This window comes from Vulpes vulpes, chromosome 6 (genome assembly GCF_048418805.1).
Source record: "Vulpes vulpes isolate BD-2025 chromosome 6, VulVul3, whole genome shotgun sequence".
In the NCBI taxonomy this organism is placed as follows: domain Eukaryota; kingdom Metazoa; phylum Chordata; class Mammalia; order Carnivora; family Canidae; genus Vulpes; species Vulpes vulpes.
The window spans coordinates 99,711,652-99,728,614 of record NC_132785.1 but is presented as its reverse complement, the minus strand read 5'-3'; the positions used below and the strand labels follow the sequence as shown (position 1 = coordinate 99,728,614).

At 46.1% G+C, this 16,963-nt stretch overlaps 1 protein-coding gene across 3 annotated transcripts in view; it reads left to right on the top strand.

Annotated features, from left to right (window-relative positions):
- Positions 1–16,963, top strand: part of SPTB (spectrin beta, erythrocytic) — a 123,750-nt gene that overhangs the window by 54,301 nt on the left and 52,486 nt on the right. For 2 of the 3 annotated variants that reach the window (XM_072762603.1, XM_072762601.1), the window contains exon 2: positions 2,629–2,827. In XM_072762603.1, coding sequence (XP_072618704.1) covers positions 2,680–2,827 — 148 coding nt within the window. In that variant the 5' untranslated portion in view covers positions 2,629–2,679. Of the gene's footprint in view, positions 1–2,368; positions 2,828–16,963 lie in introns of those variants that run through there. The other variant, XM_072762602.1, reaches the window with a different exon arrangement.

The following is a 16,963-nucleotide window of genomic DNA, read 5'->3' as shown; positions in this document are numbered from 1 at the left end:
TGGGCCTGCTGGTGTGCCTGCTCAGGCTCATCTTTCTGGGGCAGACTTATTTACGGAGCCATGGCAAAGGTAATCTCACTCCCCACCCCACCCCCAACCCCCAGCCCTGTGGCCCAGCCTCTCTCAGCCACTCTTAAAAATAGCCCAAGACAAGAAGGAGAGCCAGGGTCCAGTTACCTCCTGCAAGCAGGATCTGCTCTTACCTCACCTCCTGCGTCTGGCAGCTCAGGCCTTCTCAGGGGCTACTGGACAGGCCTGCAGCCCAGCACAAGGTTGGTCAGGCTGTCAGTCTCTCTCCTGCTCGGAGCTGGGAGCCAGCAGTAGCTCCCCTTCAGGGAAGCTGGGGAAAGCAAGGGGAGGAGGGAATCTTCCCAGCTCTTGCCTGAACCAGTTGATGAGTGAGAAATCTCAGCCCTGGAAGTAGTGTGTCCCTTTGTGGAAGACGACAGGCTGGCTAAGGGACGAGGGTGTTCTTGGGCACAGGCCTGGCATTGTGGGGCACTGTGGGGTAATGACAGGCTTCCCCACCCTACACCTCCTCTTCCCCGAGAAGCAAACACCTTTGCCGAGTCCTGGAAGCCGAGGAATGCCCTCTGTCCCCTTGTGTCATGTTCTTCTCCCACCTCAATCTCCTCTCCTTCCCTAAAATCTGCCAGTAGAGGGGGGTAAACTGGGCTACAGTTTGGCCGTTAGCCCTAACCGTAGCAATAATTCCCTAGATGACCTTGGGGAGGCTTCGTCCAGTGTGAGGCCTTGCTTTTCTTCCTCATGCAATTAAGATGGATAATTCTGGCTCCTGTCTTACCTCAAAGGGATGTGGCGGGATTGATTAATCAGACCGGGGAGAAAGGAGTCTGAAGTGATTCTGTATCTGAAAAATAAGGGCGACAGCATTGCATTTACGCTTGGGTTGGTGAGCTGCCATCATTTCTTCTTCAGGCATATGTCTGTTCGGGTGTGTGAGTGTGTATGTTAGATGTGTGTGTCCGTGCGTAGGATGTTCGGGTATGTGTGTGTGTTGGGTGTGTATATGAATGTGTGAGTGTGGTGTGTGTGTGCATACATTCATGGAGAGAGTGGTTTGCCCCACAGCTCACTGTTTGTTCACACTTGTCATTCTTCTGCTTCATGGCCTCCCCACCCCCACCCCTTTTGTTCTCCTGGATAGGAAGGCTCTGGGCTCCCTGTTGGGTCTTGTAGACTTGATTTCAGAATCCCTTTAGCTTCCTCAGGAGATGCCTAAAAAGGCAGGTATTGGTGAGGAAATTAAAGCTAAAAGAAAGCGTCATTTTCCAAAGGCCCAAGACCTTCAGGACCTAGCCTTGCATCTCTAGCCTCTTGTCCCCCTGTCTCCCTGACCCTGCCCTCACCCTCTAGTTACATTGTAAGGTTCCTAAATTTTGCCATGTTCTTTCTCCCCTTCAGAACTCTGTACCTGCTCTTTATCCCCTTTGTTTGGACTTGTCCTTGCCTCTATCCCTTCACAGAATGCCTCTAAGCTCCCTTTAGGAACCAGCTTACGCTTCCCTTCCCCTGACATCCAGCCCCTGCCACAAGTCCCCCACCATTCCTCGTTCTTTCCTAGTGGTGGTACGCATCATACCTTACTGTAATTGCCTATTTAATTGGGTGTCTTGCTGCCAGAGTATAAACTCCATAAGGACAGGGCACTTCTGCCTAGCACAGTGCCTGCCCTCGAGTTGGGCTTTGGTACATATTTGAATTAATCATAAATGAATGGAAACATTACAAATGACAGGGGAGGGAGAACACAGTGTTCCTGATGCCCATGTGCATTGCATAGAGAACACATGTGGCTCTACCGTGTGTGAGATGCCCTCACCACCCCCACCACACTGATGGCCTTGATGGGACCACAGGCTCATCTGGGCTCCTTGGTCGGACTTGGGATTCCACTGAAGACCTTGTCCACGTGCCTAGTTGCACTTAGAGAAGGCAAAACCAAGAGCTCGGCTTTCTAAGTATTTGCCGCTAGGAAAGCACTGGGAGGGATGTTGGGCAGCCTCTGAGAAGAGTCTACTTTCTCCAGCACAGCTGCTGGGGCTGGTGGCCTTAGGCACATCTCACATTTGTCTCTCTCCCCACTGATCCATGTTTGAGTGGGACTCAGCCAACCTCCAGCTTCTCACCTTTCCTTCCTGTCCCCACTTCCCCTCCAGATTTGGTCCTGGCCCCAGTCCAAAGGGTGGAGCTGCTCTCCTGCCTCCCAGCCCCTCTCTATCCTCCACCCTATCCAGCCCCTGGCTCCCAGAAGAGCCACCCCTCTCCCAGCTCCGGAGCTCCAGCTCCCACAGCTGCCAGTGGCAGCAGGTTTGGAGGAAGCAGGCTTGCTGCAACTGACGTCTCCACCTGCTGGCCATCCTGACCCTTTCTGCATGCAGCTCTCCATCCCCGCCGCCACTGTCGCCGTTCCTGTGGCGGCTGCTGCTGCTGCCGCTGCAATATTTTATAATCCAGAGACCTCGGGTGGGAAGCATGGCCCAGCAGCTGGCATGGTGTGCCGCTCCTGCAAGGACCCACCCCTGTTGGATGCTCCGAATAAGTTTCCCCTGAGAAAAAGTCCAAGGGGGGAAGCTAACCCTCTGACTGTGTTGCTGTCCCCCCTAGGGACCCTTCCATGAAGACTGAGGCAGGCGAAACTGCTGAGAGCCTGCTAACATGACATCGGCCACGGAGTTTGAAAACGTGGGCAACCAGCCACCATACAGCCGGATCAATGCCCGCTGGGATGCCCCGGACGATGAGCTGGATAATGACAACAGCTCAGCCAGGCTCTTTGAGAGGTCCCGGATCAAGGCCTTGGCAGGTACCATTTGGGGCCGTGGGGGTTAGAGGAGGGGGTCTCACAATCCCAAGGGTCAGTCCTCTGTGTGCACTGGCTTGAGCCCTGGCAGGGAGGTGATGGAGATATGCTTGTGTGGCTCAGAAAGACCTAGCTCTGTTGGGAGGGAGCACAGGCTCAGGCAGCCTCTGCTCACATGCATCCCTCACTTCATCCCAGGTGGGAAGTGAGAAAAAGATCCCAGGTGGCCTATCTTGGCAGCAAGATAGGCCTTACCCTCTGTCTCTATCCTGAATGACCTGTGGTCAAAGTCAGAACTAAGAGGAAGTCTGGGTGAAGGAGTGTAGGAGGGGCTAGACGGCCAGGTAGAGGCACATGGGGCTTCATTATGCACCTCAGTCTCCTGCCTGGTCCTGGCTAGGGAAATTATCATCATCTTTTCTGTGGTCTCAAAAGAAAAGAGTGATTTGATAGGAAATTGAGAACAGATAACATCCTCCCCACACTGGCTCAGGAAGCAGGATTTTCTCTACTAAACCTCTTATCCTTAAACTGGAATTAGATTTTTACTTAGCAGGTTCATAATAGATTTCTGTGTGTGTGTGTGTGTGTGAGAGAGAGAGAGAGAGAGACAGAGAGAGACAGAGAGAGAGCGAGCACTTAAGTTTCCAATAGAAATGGTTTCTCCTCCACCCTGTTAGCTGAGATCTATTCTTGGGATTTTTCTCCCCCACCAACCCCTGTGACCATTGCCTCCCTGAATCCTGACCCAGGCTAGCTATGGTCTGGCGCTAAGTCCTTGGCCAACAAAGACAGTTTGAATTCTGTGGGATAGTGTGTGGGTAGAAGGGGTAGAGGTAGATTCCATCACCTGCTCCACCAGTCATTTACCCAAATCAGATTTGTTTCCCTATCATCAATTATCCCCATCTTCACCTTATAAGAAGGACCTAACCTCTGCCATAAGCACCTTCTAGAGCAGTTCTCCTGGTGCCCCATTGCTCAATAGCCCTATCCGAAGCTCCTGGTAGTACTCTTCTACCTTTTCTCCCTCTACTCTGCTCCCAGGTGCCTCTGTCTCCAGCTGACCTTGAGTCATGAGCAGGGCCCTAGGGCCCCTCTGGGACCATAATGGCCTTTCACCTTAGGAGTGTCTGGGCCTCCTATTCTGTGAAAGAAATGGGGGTGTTTCAGTCCCTTGTCATGATGGAGAATCCATTCAGGTCTCAGCCATCAGCTTTTGTGTCCTGGTTATTTATAAGAAAATCCCTTTCTTCTCCCTTCACCCCCTTCTCCCCATTCCCTACCCTTAAAAAGTCCTTCCTTGATTTCCCTTGAGGAAACAGCACCAGTCCCTTGCTTTGCTTATGTAATCTTTACCTCTTGAAATAAGCAAACTAGGAACCGTTGTGTCTGCTAGTCTCGTTTTGTCTTCTTCATATCTCTATGCCAGCTGAGCCTGGCTGCGGTGATCCTGGTGATCAAGGTGGTGGTGGGGGAACCATGCTCCATAAGTCTTGTCAAAGGATACTGTGCAGAGTGGTACTGTCTTTTGTGCAGGGACCCTTTCATATGTCTCACAGATACCTCATTTTTTAAGACACCAAGGTCAATTCCATTTTAACTGTTATCTATTGTACTCCTACTATGTGTAAAGCTAAAACCCCCAACCGGACATGAAAATGGGGAGAAGAAACCACAGAGATGAATTCAACATAGTATCTGTCTCTAAGGAGTTTATGATCTATTAGGGAAAATGAACAATGTTCATAATTAATTAGCACAAGTAGAATTAGAGAACTGTAAAGAAGTCACATAATTAAACGACACACAAGAGCAAAGGAGGAGGCGCAGGGAGAATCAGGGACTCATTTGTGGAGAAGGCCCCAGAAGCGAAGGGTGTGTGACACCCTGACACACAGGTGGGGCATAGCTCCATCTGGTCAGACTGTATGAATGGCAGCCAGGTCTGATGAACAGGTTGAGGAACTGGTGGTTGATCAGGTTGATGAGGAAAGAGCCTCTACGCACCTTGCCTATATCTTACCAAGAGTTTGCTGCTCATCTACTGGAGAATCTGTAGTGTCCTCCAGGGATGGGGTGGGGGTGGGGGACCACAGAGTGTAGAATTGCATGCCTGGACATCAATGATTTAGAACATCTGGCTAACAGATAACCATGGAAGTTTGGGGTCCATTCAGGATTTTAAAAACAAACCTAAGCAGTCTATTGACTTTCCTGAGAGTCCATCCTGAGTGACCTGTGGGAGAAGCCAAAGCTTTGGGAGGGTCCAAAGTAGAGAGGTCGGATGGACCCCTTCTGGTGGGTAGGCAGAGCAGAGAAACATGCTGCCAGGTTCCCCCAGTTTTAAATTCTTGATATTTTTCTCTTCAGTATTATCTTTGGGGCTGCCTCGTCAGCCTAGGCAGGGGTCAGTGTTTCCACAGAGGCAAAGGAAGCAGAAGTACCTCTCATTTCAGTCACTCCCCAACACCTAAGACCATTACGGCAAGGAAGGCGTTCAGTCCTGTTTTTCTTACAAGATGGTGGTCATCTGCTTTGTAGGTATATGTGCCAAGGTTGGAGAGATTGGTCTGGCCTTTTCTTTCCAAAATTGAAGGTCCAAAATTGAGGTGAGGAGAAAAATGTCACAAGACCCAGATGCGAGTCCTGATTCCACCTCTAATGCTACTGCCGTGAAGGATGGTTGATTCAATTTCCTGTTTTATGAAATGCAGACAGTAGTACTTTCACAAGAGTGTTGTAAAGGTCAAGTGAGATAAAGTTTATGAAAGTTTTTTATTAGTAATGAAATACTAGGTGAATGTTAGTATTTATAGGAAATCTTAGTAATATCTTTCTGTCCTTTCCTTTAACTTCAGACATTCAGGATCGTTAGCTCAGTCATTGTCCCAATTATCTTGGCCTGTTCCTAGGCACTTTGTTCCTTCTTAAGCCCTCCCTCCTTTGTCTTAGAAGGCCTGGGTTCGAAGAAGGATCCAAGGACCAGGGAAACTCGGCTGATACTTCTGCTTGGAGCTCTTAGCTCAGTCCCCAGAGACCCAGTGCCCACAGGGATGAAGCCCCATGCTTTGTAGATCTTCCTTTTTAAGGCTACCCAGCCAGGATCCCAGCCATGTCTCTGCCATCAGGTGAGTGACCTAGAAGGGCCAAGAAACCAAAGGACAATGAGGCTTGTTAAATGCTCTTCCTGGTGTGGCAGCCTCTCTGGGTCCTTCTCCACTTAGTGACCTGTGGTTAGATTTGCAGTTGATTAACTGGACTCCATTTTTTTTCTTCCTCTTAAGTCAACTTCCTCTCAGTTCTCAAGGAAATACTCCCTATTCTGCCTGTCAAACCATTGCCAGATCTTCCTCCCTGGACTGAAATAGGCAAGCCATCCATTATTTCGTGTGGAAACTGCCACATTGGTATACAAATACCTGACCTGTCCAAGTGAATCACTCGATTTAACACTGTGGATCAGCCTGAGTGAAAGCAAGGGGGAGGTGGGCAAGAAAATGTTGCAGAAGGCTCCTGCAAGGGGATGTATTTAGCCTCGGCTGTGACCCCTAGTGGGGGTCCAGCAGGAACATTTGCCCAGTGGGTCCCTGGACAGATGTTAGCTCTCAGAATCAGCCTCTTAAAGGTGATAGCACTTTGTGGGGTTAAGTGCTGGGTAGCCCTGAAGCTTCTTCCTGAACAGGGGTTGTTCTCTACTTTGATGACCGCCTCTAGCACCTTTCTACTTTTTGAAAGATGAGAGGAAGGGGGGCAGTTGAAAAGCTCAAGTTCTAGCCCTCCAGGAGGTTCCAGCCTTCATGTCTCAGTAGAAAGGCTTCCAGTGTCTCCTAGAGCCACCCTCATTTTCATTCACACCCCATTTCCTGTCCTTCCCCCTTTTCATACTGGGAGCCATTCGGTAAACATTTGTGGCTGTCTGGATGAGGGATGAGGCACTGCAGGCTGCAGAGAATTTACCAGCCAGAAAGCCTGCCCTCCATGCTCTCTCCTCATCCCAGAGGAGACCTCTGCTGGCCTGTGTGCCCCCCTTGCACCTGGCTACCCTACTGATTCGGGAGAGGACACTGCCTCAGGGCAATGTGGCCCAAGTGGGAGAGGGAGAGTGCAACAGAAAGGTACCCCCTAAAACAGAAACCTTGTGCATTAGTCTGCCCCTGCCTTGCCCACACACTCAGCTCGGCATCTGGGCCTCCCAGGTGCCACCCACTGCATGATTTCCAGCTCCTCAGAGCAAAGAGGCATCTGGAAGGTTGCAGTGCAGAAAGCAGTCCAGGGCCCCTTGAGAAGATCTGTGAGAAGGAAAGGGCCCCACATGCCACTTCATCCTCTACCCTGGCCCATTGAACACAGAACCATCCTTTGAAAACAGAGCACACAAATTTGAGTAGCCCATGCTGGTTTTGCCTTTAAATCAGAATCCAAGTGATGTTTCAAACTAAAGGTGCCTTTCCTTTCTGCATTCTGTCTTTGTAGCCATCTTGCTAGACAGGAGATGAGGTCAAGTAGTGGGGTTGCTTGAGGACAATTCAGAGAACACAACAGGGCAGCAGGTGCACAGCAGGCTGTGTCCCTGTGCTCTGAAGCACAGAGTTGCTGCCACTTTGAACTTTGAACATCTTCCAGACCCACTTTGCCCAAGCCTCAAGGTTAAATTCTGTGACCGGCAGATGTTCCATCAGAGCCTTAGGACAGCAGCCCTCAGACCCTGCTGCTCCTTGTCCACCCACGTTGGCTCCCTGGAAACTTCCGAGAGAGAGTGTGGTATGAGCTCCTTCCTGACTTTGGCAGCAAAAGGTCATGCTTGGCCTTTCCCTGGGCCTCTTTCCCCACCTGCACCAGGATGACACTGATTCCAGGTGCGCCAGAGGTGCCCCAGTTACCTGAGAAGGGCTTTGTGTCCAGAGGGTGAATGATTTCTTTCAGAGAGCAGGATTCCACCACAGTGTGTGTGTGTGTGTGTGTGTGTGTCGGGCGGGGGGTGGGCACAGACGCCGGGATTCAGCAGCTTCTTGGCAGCCTATTAAGTTGACAAGTTCACAGGCAGCTGCTGGAGACCAAGACATCAGGTGTTAATGGTCTGACTGTCTCTCTTAAGCTACCTGTGAGAACAAAGATGGGGTTACTAATGAGGGGTTTTTTAAATGTCTTCTTCTCAGATTCCAAAACATGAGATGAAGTTCTATGTAGAGATTATATTTTGGGAAAATATATACTATTCATGGAAATATGTATAATCATCGGCGATCATTTTAGTATACAGTCAGAAGAAAAAATAATTGGCTCAGCAGCTTTTTCTGGGAGGTCAGCCACTGTGAGCTTCGCCTCCTTCCGGAGACGCCGCGGCTCCCATAAAGCGGCTGGTTACCTGTGCGGACAGATCGAGGAGAGAGGCCCACGCCGCCTGTGCCGCGCAGTCCGGGGCGGTTTCCCCCGTCCAGGACAGAACACCTTCCCCCTTTGTCCTCCCTCCCCCTCAGTAAAAGCTGTTCTTCCTCTCAGAGAATGCTTTGCAGAACCAAGGCTGTCCCCATTCTCCGGTGACTGCTATCTATCATTGTGAAGATGCTTTTCAAATATTAATACACTGAGGTTAATAATAAGATTCTTCCCTCCCCATGCCGTGCAGGCTGGGTGAGCCACGGTAATAGCCTCCTCCATCTTTGGGACACTCCCGTGGGCTGCCAGCTGTATCCCCAAGGGCAGGCTGTGACACCAGACCTTGACTCTGCTTCTGGTTCCCAGAGCAGCCGGTATCCATGTCCCCCTTCTCCGACTGGGCGCCCGCTGCGTGCCGCTTGCCTGAAGAGGTGCCAGGAGTGTTGTTTCCAAGCATCTGTAGCAATTGTTCATTTTCCTTTCTTATCCTGTCACTGAGAGGGAATGACAAGGAAGCTGGTAGCAGCTGAGTCTCTGGGAGCATTTTGCCTCCAAACCCTTTGGCCTTCAGACTCGGAAACCAGATCAACAGGGGATCTCATTTTACAGCCCAGCGAGAAGGAAGTGGATCAAATAATCATACATGTGTCTCTGTACATAGAGCCATATGTGCATGATGATAAATCATGATAAATACTGTAAAGATTTACTGAGAACTATGAGTTTCTAACCTACAGCTTATAATTCATCCAAGGGGGAGTGGGGCTTGTTGGAGTGAGGGCTAGGGGGCAGGATGGGTGGAGGTGGGAGCGGCAGGCAGGAGCCACATCACAGGAGCCTTATAGACCATGGGTATCCTCAGGGTCCTGGCAGGAAGCAGCAGGAAATGCAAAAAGTGTAGCTGAGGACTTTAATGAGGAGATTATTTGCAAAGCAGTGGCAGGGTTGAAGGGTCAAAGAGTGGGAGCCTGTAGCAGGGAGAGCTGTAGGCTCTCAGGACAGGAGCCTTCAGAAGAGGACCAGAAGGATGGAGCCACTCCCACACCCATCAAAGGGCTCTGGTAGGGAAGTGGCATGGTTACATCTGGGCTTTTAAATATCACTCTGACTTCAGAGAGGGGAACAGGTTGTGGGGAGGCTGTGCAAAAGCCTGGGAAGGAGAAGATGGCAGCGTGAGCTAGCTTGGTAGCCTTCGACAGGGAGAAGTGGTCCATCCTCACATTATTATTCTTCTGGCCTCTTGCTGCTGTCACGGGCTCTCCCAACTTAGGTGACCTTAGCCGAGTCACTTTTCTGCTCCTCTCCCATAAAATAAGGAGCTTGAGTCAGATGATGCACAAAGCCTTTCCAGCTCTGGCAGCCTGGGAAGAAGCCACCTGTTAGAGTAGTGCTGACCATATGCCTCTACCCTGAGCCATGGGGCCTCAGTTCCTGGCTTAGGAAAAGGGAATCGATCCTTTTTAGCAAATCAGTAGATTCTCCAGAAATTCTCTCAGTTTAATAAAGGCTAGGCTGAACCCGAGCCCTGGATCATCTTGACTTCAACGGCCTCATGTTCTCAGTGGGTGTAATCTCTCCCTGCAGCCACCACCTGCATGCATGACAGAGCTTGGTGCTCGCACAGCTGCTTAGTGGTCTTGGCGCTTTTTATCCAGATGATCCTCCTGACCCTTATCCACCCTGAAGTAAGCAGGGGAAAGTTATCCCCATGCCCCTTTATAGATGGGGGAGGTTGCACAGCAGGAAGTGCCAGAAGAGAATGCCAGGGATTTCAGATCCTCCCAGTGCCATTAGGGCTACTGCACATGACCTGCATTAATCTCCTCCTTTGCATCCCACCCTAGTCAGCGCTTCCCATTTTCTTTCCCACCAATAGTCTCTTGAGCCCTATGGATCAAAACCCTGAATCCCCTTTTACTTCTTAGAGCCTCTGAATGCTATCACCTGCTGTGGGCCAGCTGAGCCTTGTTCTGTGGCTGTCCGGATCAGCTCTGGTCATTTCATTTCCATGGTTCACGTGTCAGTTGGGGTCATGGCACCTCAAGCAGAGACTTCTGCAGCTGCCTCCACCTGGTGCCCTGGCCTCTCCTCGCCCAATCCCATTTACACAGGGCAGTGAGAAGCATTGTCCTCCAACAAATTGTTAGTGAGCTGTTTCTCTACTTCAGAACCTCCAGGCTTTTCTTTACCTGGAGTATAAAGTTCAAATTCCCTAGACTGCCCTTCAGCTTCTTTGCTCTGGGTCAGTTCACTGCTTCTCACCGTCACCCCCTAAACACGCACACCTGTACCTACACACATGTGCACACACACACACATACACATTTGCCAGTTTCCACCTTGAGGGCTTTGAATAAGAGCCCCCCTTCCTTCCCTGCTGTTCAAAAACCATGATCATCCTTAAACCTCAGATCAAAACTAGCTTTCAAAAACATTTTTTAAAAATTTAAACTGACCTATAATAACTTGCTTTCTTTTCCTACTATATATAAAGACCTTATTTTATGTTTAAAACAATTGGATGAATACTTATATATCTTTAAACATTTTTATTACACAAAAATACATATTTAGTATAGAGGAGATTAGAAACATAGATTTAAAAAGGGGGAAACTAGAGACATTGTTAATGACCCATACAGGTATTTTGAAGCCTATAGATACACGACTATGTGTATAAATGTGTAAATATTAAAACATGACCTAAAATATTATAATCTTAGACTTTTTCTCATTCAGCAATATACTGTGAATATCTTTTTATGTCAGTAAACATGCAGATTATCATTTTCATGGCCATATAGTCTTCCTTTGTATTAACGTACCCCAGTCTAGTTAACCAACATCTTAGTGTTCAACTCTGCTTACTTTTATTTTTTAAAGATTTTATTTATTTATTCATGAGAGGCAAATAGAGAGAGGCAGAGACATAGGCAAAGGGAGAAGCAGGCTTCCCATAGGGAGCCTGATACAGGACTTGATCCCAGGACCCCAGGATTATAACCTGAGCCAAAGGCAGGTGCTCAACCACTGAGCCACTCAGGTGCCCCAACACTGCTCATTTTTAAAGTCAGTCTTATGTGCTTTATTATTGCCTTTGCAGGTATGTAGTAAGCATCCTAGGGTTCTCTCTTAGAATCAACGGCTAGATTTTTAGATCTTGTAGGCTAGCTAGCTGTTCACAATACTAGTGTGATGAAAGTTGGTTGGTCGCAAGAAAAGTCCCTCTCCAAACTGTAGAGTAGAATTTGTGCCACCAACATTTATGATATGTCCCTGAGGGTCTGCCCCTATGCTAGGCTTTATAGGATTAGCATCTTTATCTTCAAGGTTTGTTACAAGTTCATGGGAATTCAAGTATTGCTCACTCAGGTTTCCTAAGCTCTTGGCTTCCTGGCATGAAAAGGAGAAATCCCAAGCTGTAAACCTGCAAAGGGCTCAACACTAAATGATTGGTTTCAAGTGGAGGCTCATGGTACATGGACCTCTCGTGGTGCCTCTTCTCCCTCTTACCTTTCTGACCACCTAGCTTTAGCCATACTTTAGGGCTGTGTGCTGGTAAAAATGCAGGCTTCCTGAAAAAACAAACAAAAACACAAACCTTTTTTAACTTTTCATCATTTATTCCTCAGGGTTTTTGAGCTTTATATCCTATTTTTCTTCATGACATCTGTTGTTTCTTATTTTGAAAGGAATACATATTCATTGCAGAAATTTTAGAAACTATGGATAAGCAAAAAGAAAAGTCACCAATAGTCTTACCACTTAGCTATAACAACATCTAGCTGAAGCTTTCATTTTTAAATGGATATAGTGCTGCAAAATGAGTTCATATTATGCATGTAATTTTATAATATGAACTTCCCCTTAAAATGTATTCTAATATCCTTTCTTGCCATTGAATGGTCTTCTACAACCTTATTAATATCTTTATAAATGTACCAAAATTATCATATAATCCTCTGTGTTGGATATTTAGGTTGCTATTCTCTATTCTTGAGAGCAGATTTTTAACAGACAAAAGAGGGAGAGAAAATAAAAGAGGCAGTGTCTAGGTGGCTCAGTTGGTTAAGCGCCTGCCTTCAGCTTAGGTCATGATCCCAGGATCCTGGAATTGAGCCCCGTGGGCTCCCTGCTCATCAGAGAGCCTGCTTCTCCCTCTCCCTCTGCCCTTCCCCTTGCTTGTGTTCTCTTTCTCTCTGTCAAAGAAGTAAAATCTTCTTTAAAAATTTTTTTAAAAAGACAGGGAGGTATGAAGCACTCAAGGAATTTTATAGGAAGCTATGGCAGGAATGAATAGATGGGCCTAGACCTGGGTGATTATGGTAGATAAGATATTTCAACCTTACCATAGCCATAGCCTAAGAACAGCTAATGCACAATAAACTTTTATTTTTAAAACAGCCTCACCCAAGACTTTTGATAACTTCCCAGATGCCTATGATATCAGGAAGTGAAACAGGTACCAGAGTAAGTGGGACCAGTGGCAGGTGTGCTGTTGCCAAGGGAGGAGGGAAGTTGAAGTTGAAGGAAGCCCACCTAAGTGAAACAGTGCCTTGATTTTCTGTCATTGCACTTTTTGACTTTTGGTATGAAAAATTTCAAACATACAGTTGAGATGAAAGTATAATGAATCATCACCTAAACATAACAACTGTTCATTTTTTGCCATATTTGCTTGTCCATTTTGGGAGTTGAAGTATTTTTAAAGTAAATTGAAGATTACCACAACATTTTACTCCTAACACCTTAATATGTACCTCTGAAAAACAAAAACATTTCCCACCTAACCATAATACCACTATTATACCTAGCTTTACCCATAGCTTAAAGCTATGTGCTGGCAAAAATGCAGACTTAATAAAATTAACATCAATTCTAATATAATCTAATACTCACTTAATGTCCAAATTTTCCCAGTTGTCTCAAAAATGTCTTTTATGATTAGTGTATTCACACTAATTAAAGACCACTTATTAAATTTTGTGTATATGTTTAACTTTTAATTTATACTTCCATGAATAGCTTGGACAACTTTCTACACATTTAAGAGATTTTTACATTTTGTTAACTTTTTGTTCACAAACATATGTCCACTTTGCTCTTGGATTGATGGTATGGTCCTTTTCCTCATTAATTTGTATCCTTATATCCTAAGTGAATTGGTCCTTTGTGATGTGAGTTACAAATATCTTTCGTCATTTGACTTTGCTTATAGTGTACTAACCCACACAAAAAATTTTTTAAATTTTAATTAGGATCAGAAATTTTGCCTTTTTTTTAAAAATTTTTATTTATTTATGATAGTCATACAGAGAGAGAGAGAGGCAGAGACACAGGCAGAGGGAGAAGCAGGCTCCATGCACCGGGAGCCTGATGTGGGATTCGATCCCGGGTCTCCAGGATCGCGCCCTGGGCCAAAGGCAGGCGCCAAACCGCTGCGCCACCCAGGGATCCCCCCCTTTTTTTTTTTAACATCGTTGAACGTTCAATCTTTTACTTTATGGCTTTTGAATTTTGTGTCCTATTTAAAGGACTTTTCCTATACCAGCATTCTAAAAACAAAACAAAACAAAAACCATTCAACCATGATTTGTTTTGGTATTTTTATGGTTTCATTTTTACATTTCAGTTTTTACCAAAATTAAATTATTCTGGAGTGTGAGTTATAAATTTAGGTTAATTTTTCTTGTGTGGCACCTGGTTTTGTCCACACTTTTTGCCTAATAATCCTTCTTTCCCCTTTATATTTGAAATACTACCTTATCAGATATCAAATGCCTATCTGTGCTTGGGACTATTTCTATTCCATTGATGTGTCTGTTCATATTCTAGCAGCACAGTTTTATCATGGTACCTTTGTACTGTGCTTTATTATCTGATAGAAAAAGAACCTGGGAAGGGCTGTCATTCTTCTTTTTGGAATTTCCTAACCTTTTTTGTTTTCCCAATGAATTTTCTCACAGCTTCTCTAGTTCCCCCCAAATTATAGAATTTAAATATATTTAAAATATTCAATTAGGGGCACCTGGATGGCTTAGTGGTTGAGCATCTGCCTTTGGCTCGGGTTGGATCCTGGGGTCCTGGGATCAAGTCCCACATCAGGCTCTCCCCACAGGAAGCCTGCTTCTCCCTCTGTCTATGTCTCTGCCTCTCTCTCTCTCTCTCTCTCTGCATCTCTCATGAATAAATATATAAAATCTTGAAATAATAATGATATTTAACATATAGATTAATTTAGGGTAAACTAACAACTTTATGATATTGAGTTTTCCTATTCAAAATTGGAGATGCCTTTCTACTTGTTCAAATCTTTTGTGTGCCTCAGGAGCCTTTTAATGTTTTCTTTATGTAGATTTTACACTTCTTTTTAAGCTGAAACATTGTTTTTTAAATTATCATTGAGGGCCTTCTAGACTAGTATTTCAGAAAATGATCCAGTCATACCTTCAATGGTATCTTTTGCCTCTAGGATTAAATCTAAACTTAGCCTTTCATTTAGAGCTTTACATATTCAGCTAAAAATCTATTTTCCACATGTTTTCTTCTTACCTGTATCTACTCAGCAGCCTCCAAACAAGCTGTATCCTTCCATGCCTTCTAGCTGGGAGCATTGTACCTCCCTGATTCCCTTCCTCCTCTGCCAATCCAAAGTCTTTTCTTCAGGAGATACCCTGCCTCCCCTCCCGCTTGACTACTCTAATTAGAAATGACCTCTTTCCTCTTCGGCCCATGACCATCTACTGAGTGTGCTATTTATCTGATAATTAATCCAATAACACCGTGTGACAGCTTTTGTATTATTAAAATGAACTGCCTTTTAACTCTTGCGTGGTTGCAAAATTAACTGCTTGTGGATTTTTGTCTTGTTTCGTCAACAAGATAGAGGCCCTTGTGCTCCCCACAGCATCCAGGACAGGACCCTACATATTTTTTTTTTTGAAAAAAAAAAAGTTTATTGTCTAGAAATATATATAAAAAACATTCCCCACAAAAGATGCTATTCTCTCATTTCTCCATCTTCTTCCTCTTCTTCAACACCCCTGATATAAAGGACATTATTACACCTTATTAAAACTTCACCCAAATGTCCAGACAACGCTCCATCTATGTATTCTTCTGTGTTTGCAAGCTGCATGTTCATATAGCCATCTACAGATACGAGGTAGCCTTTGTACTCATTCCCCACTTCATATAGTAGTAGTGATGGGTAAGAGTGATAATGATCTCTATGGCTAGTTTTCTGTGGGCCAGGTACTGTTTTAAACACTTTCCGTGGATGAACTCCCTTATTGGCAGATAAATATTTGCATTTTGGTGTTGTGGTTTGATTTGACCTCAAACCAAACCTCTGAAAAGAAGTGTAAAAGAAAGCTCACTCAGTCACAATGTCCAGACACTCATTCTAGCTAGCTGGTCAGAGAAAAACGCGAACTTTCTAGGAGCAGCCCCAATATCTTGGGGAGGATTGAGGATGGCCACAGCCTGGGAAGGAAAGGAAAGGAAGAGGAAGAGAAACAGGCAGGAATGGAGAGCTCCCAAGCTTGAGGGCAGCAGAAGCATCAGGGTTTTCTGAGGCTCTGGTGGCTTTGAGTCAGGGCATGCGGTGGATTTGCTTACTTTCCTGCGCTGGCAGGGTTAGGGGTCTGGAAATAAGGTCTGGCCCCTGGCTGCACCTAGCTGAGGCCTCCTTTCCATGGAGGGTCTCTGCAAGATGGCCCAGGTCCCCTGGGGACAGCAGACCCAAAGCATGGCCACTGCCCCAGCCTGTCCACACCACCAGGGTTCCCAGCCCAGCTGTCCCTGGGCCACCCATTGCTCCTGCATTGGGAAGGCTCCTGATAAATACTTGTGCCATGCTAGAAGTGAATGTGCTGAGCATGCTGATGTGGAGCAGCCAGAGCAAACAGCTAATGGAAATTAATCCCCACCCCTGGGCCTTTTCTCTCCTTGTGATCATCATTAGCTTCTCGGAATCTTACCCATGTCTCAACACTGCAAAATGTTTCAGGGTTCTGGGTATTCTGGGCAATTGTGTCCTAGCCTCCAAGCAAAAGGTAGCCAAGAAGCTGCCTGTCTGAGCTCTAAACCTACAGCTCCAACATTTTGGGGTCCACAACGCTCCATTTGTGTGTTGATACCTGGGGAGATCTAAGGGTAAGTTAGGATCCATCTGTACCAGCCCACTATATGTGCCAGCCCAGCAGCCAAGAATTAAATCCCATGTCCCCAGCTAAAACCACTTCCTTACCCTTTGTCAAGCACAAATAAATGACTTTCGGCACCCATGTGATGAAATTTTTGGATTCTTAAAACCAAGAAAAGAAAGGAAGAAAGGACTTGAGTTTTTTTTTTTTAATACATTCATCTCTAAAGGGCCTAAAAATTTCAGCCCCTTGGTCAAAGCTCCACAATTGGTTGGAAGGACTAGTCCCTGAACGAACAGATTTGGTCTCTAGGGAAGGTACCATGGGGTTGTGGCTGGTTCTAGACATGCCCCAGAATAAATGCAATTGCTTTCTGTCCAATATATCATTGGAATTTTAGTTACATTTTACTGAACAGTCCTTGAAATCGGGAAAGTGGTTTAATTTGCTGCCAACAAAAGAGAGTCTTCCCCCTGAAACTTTGCCCAGCGGCCCAATATGGATGGATTGCCATTTTAATTTTATATTTGAAACTTATAGAGTCAGTCGTAGTATTTTTCCTCTTCGTGGAAGTCTTATTTAGATGGCTGCCATTGAATTCTTTATATGAGAC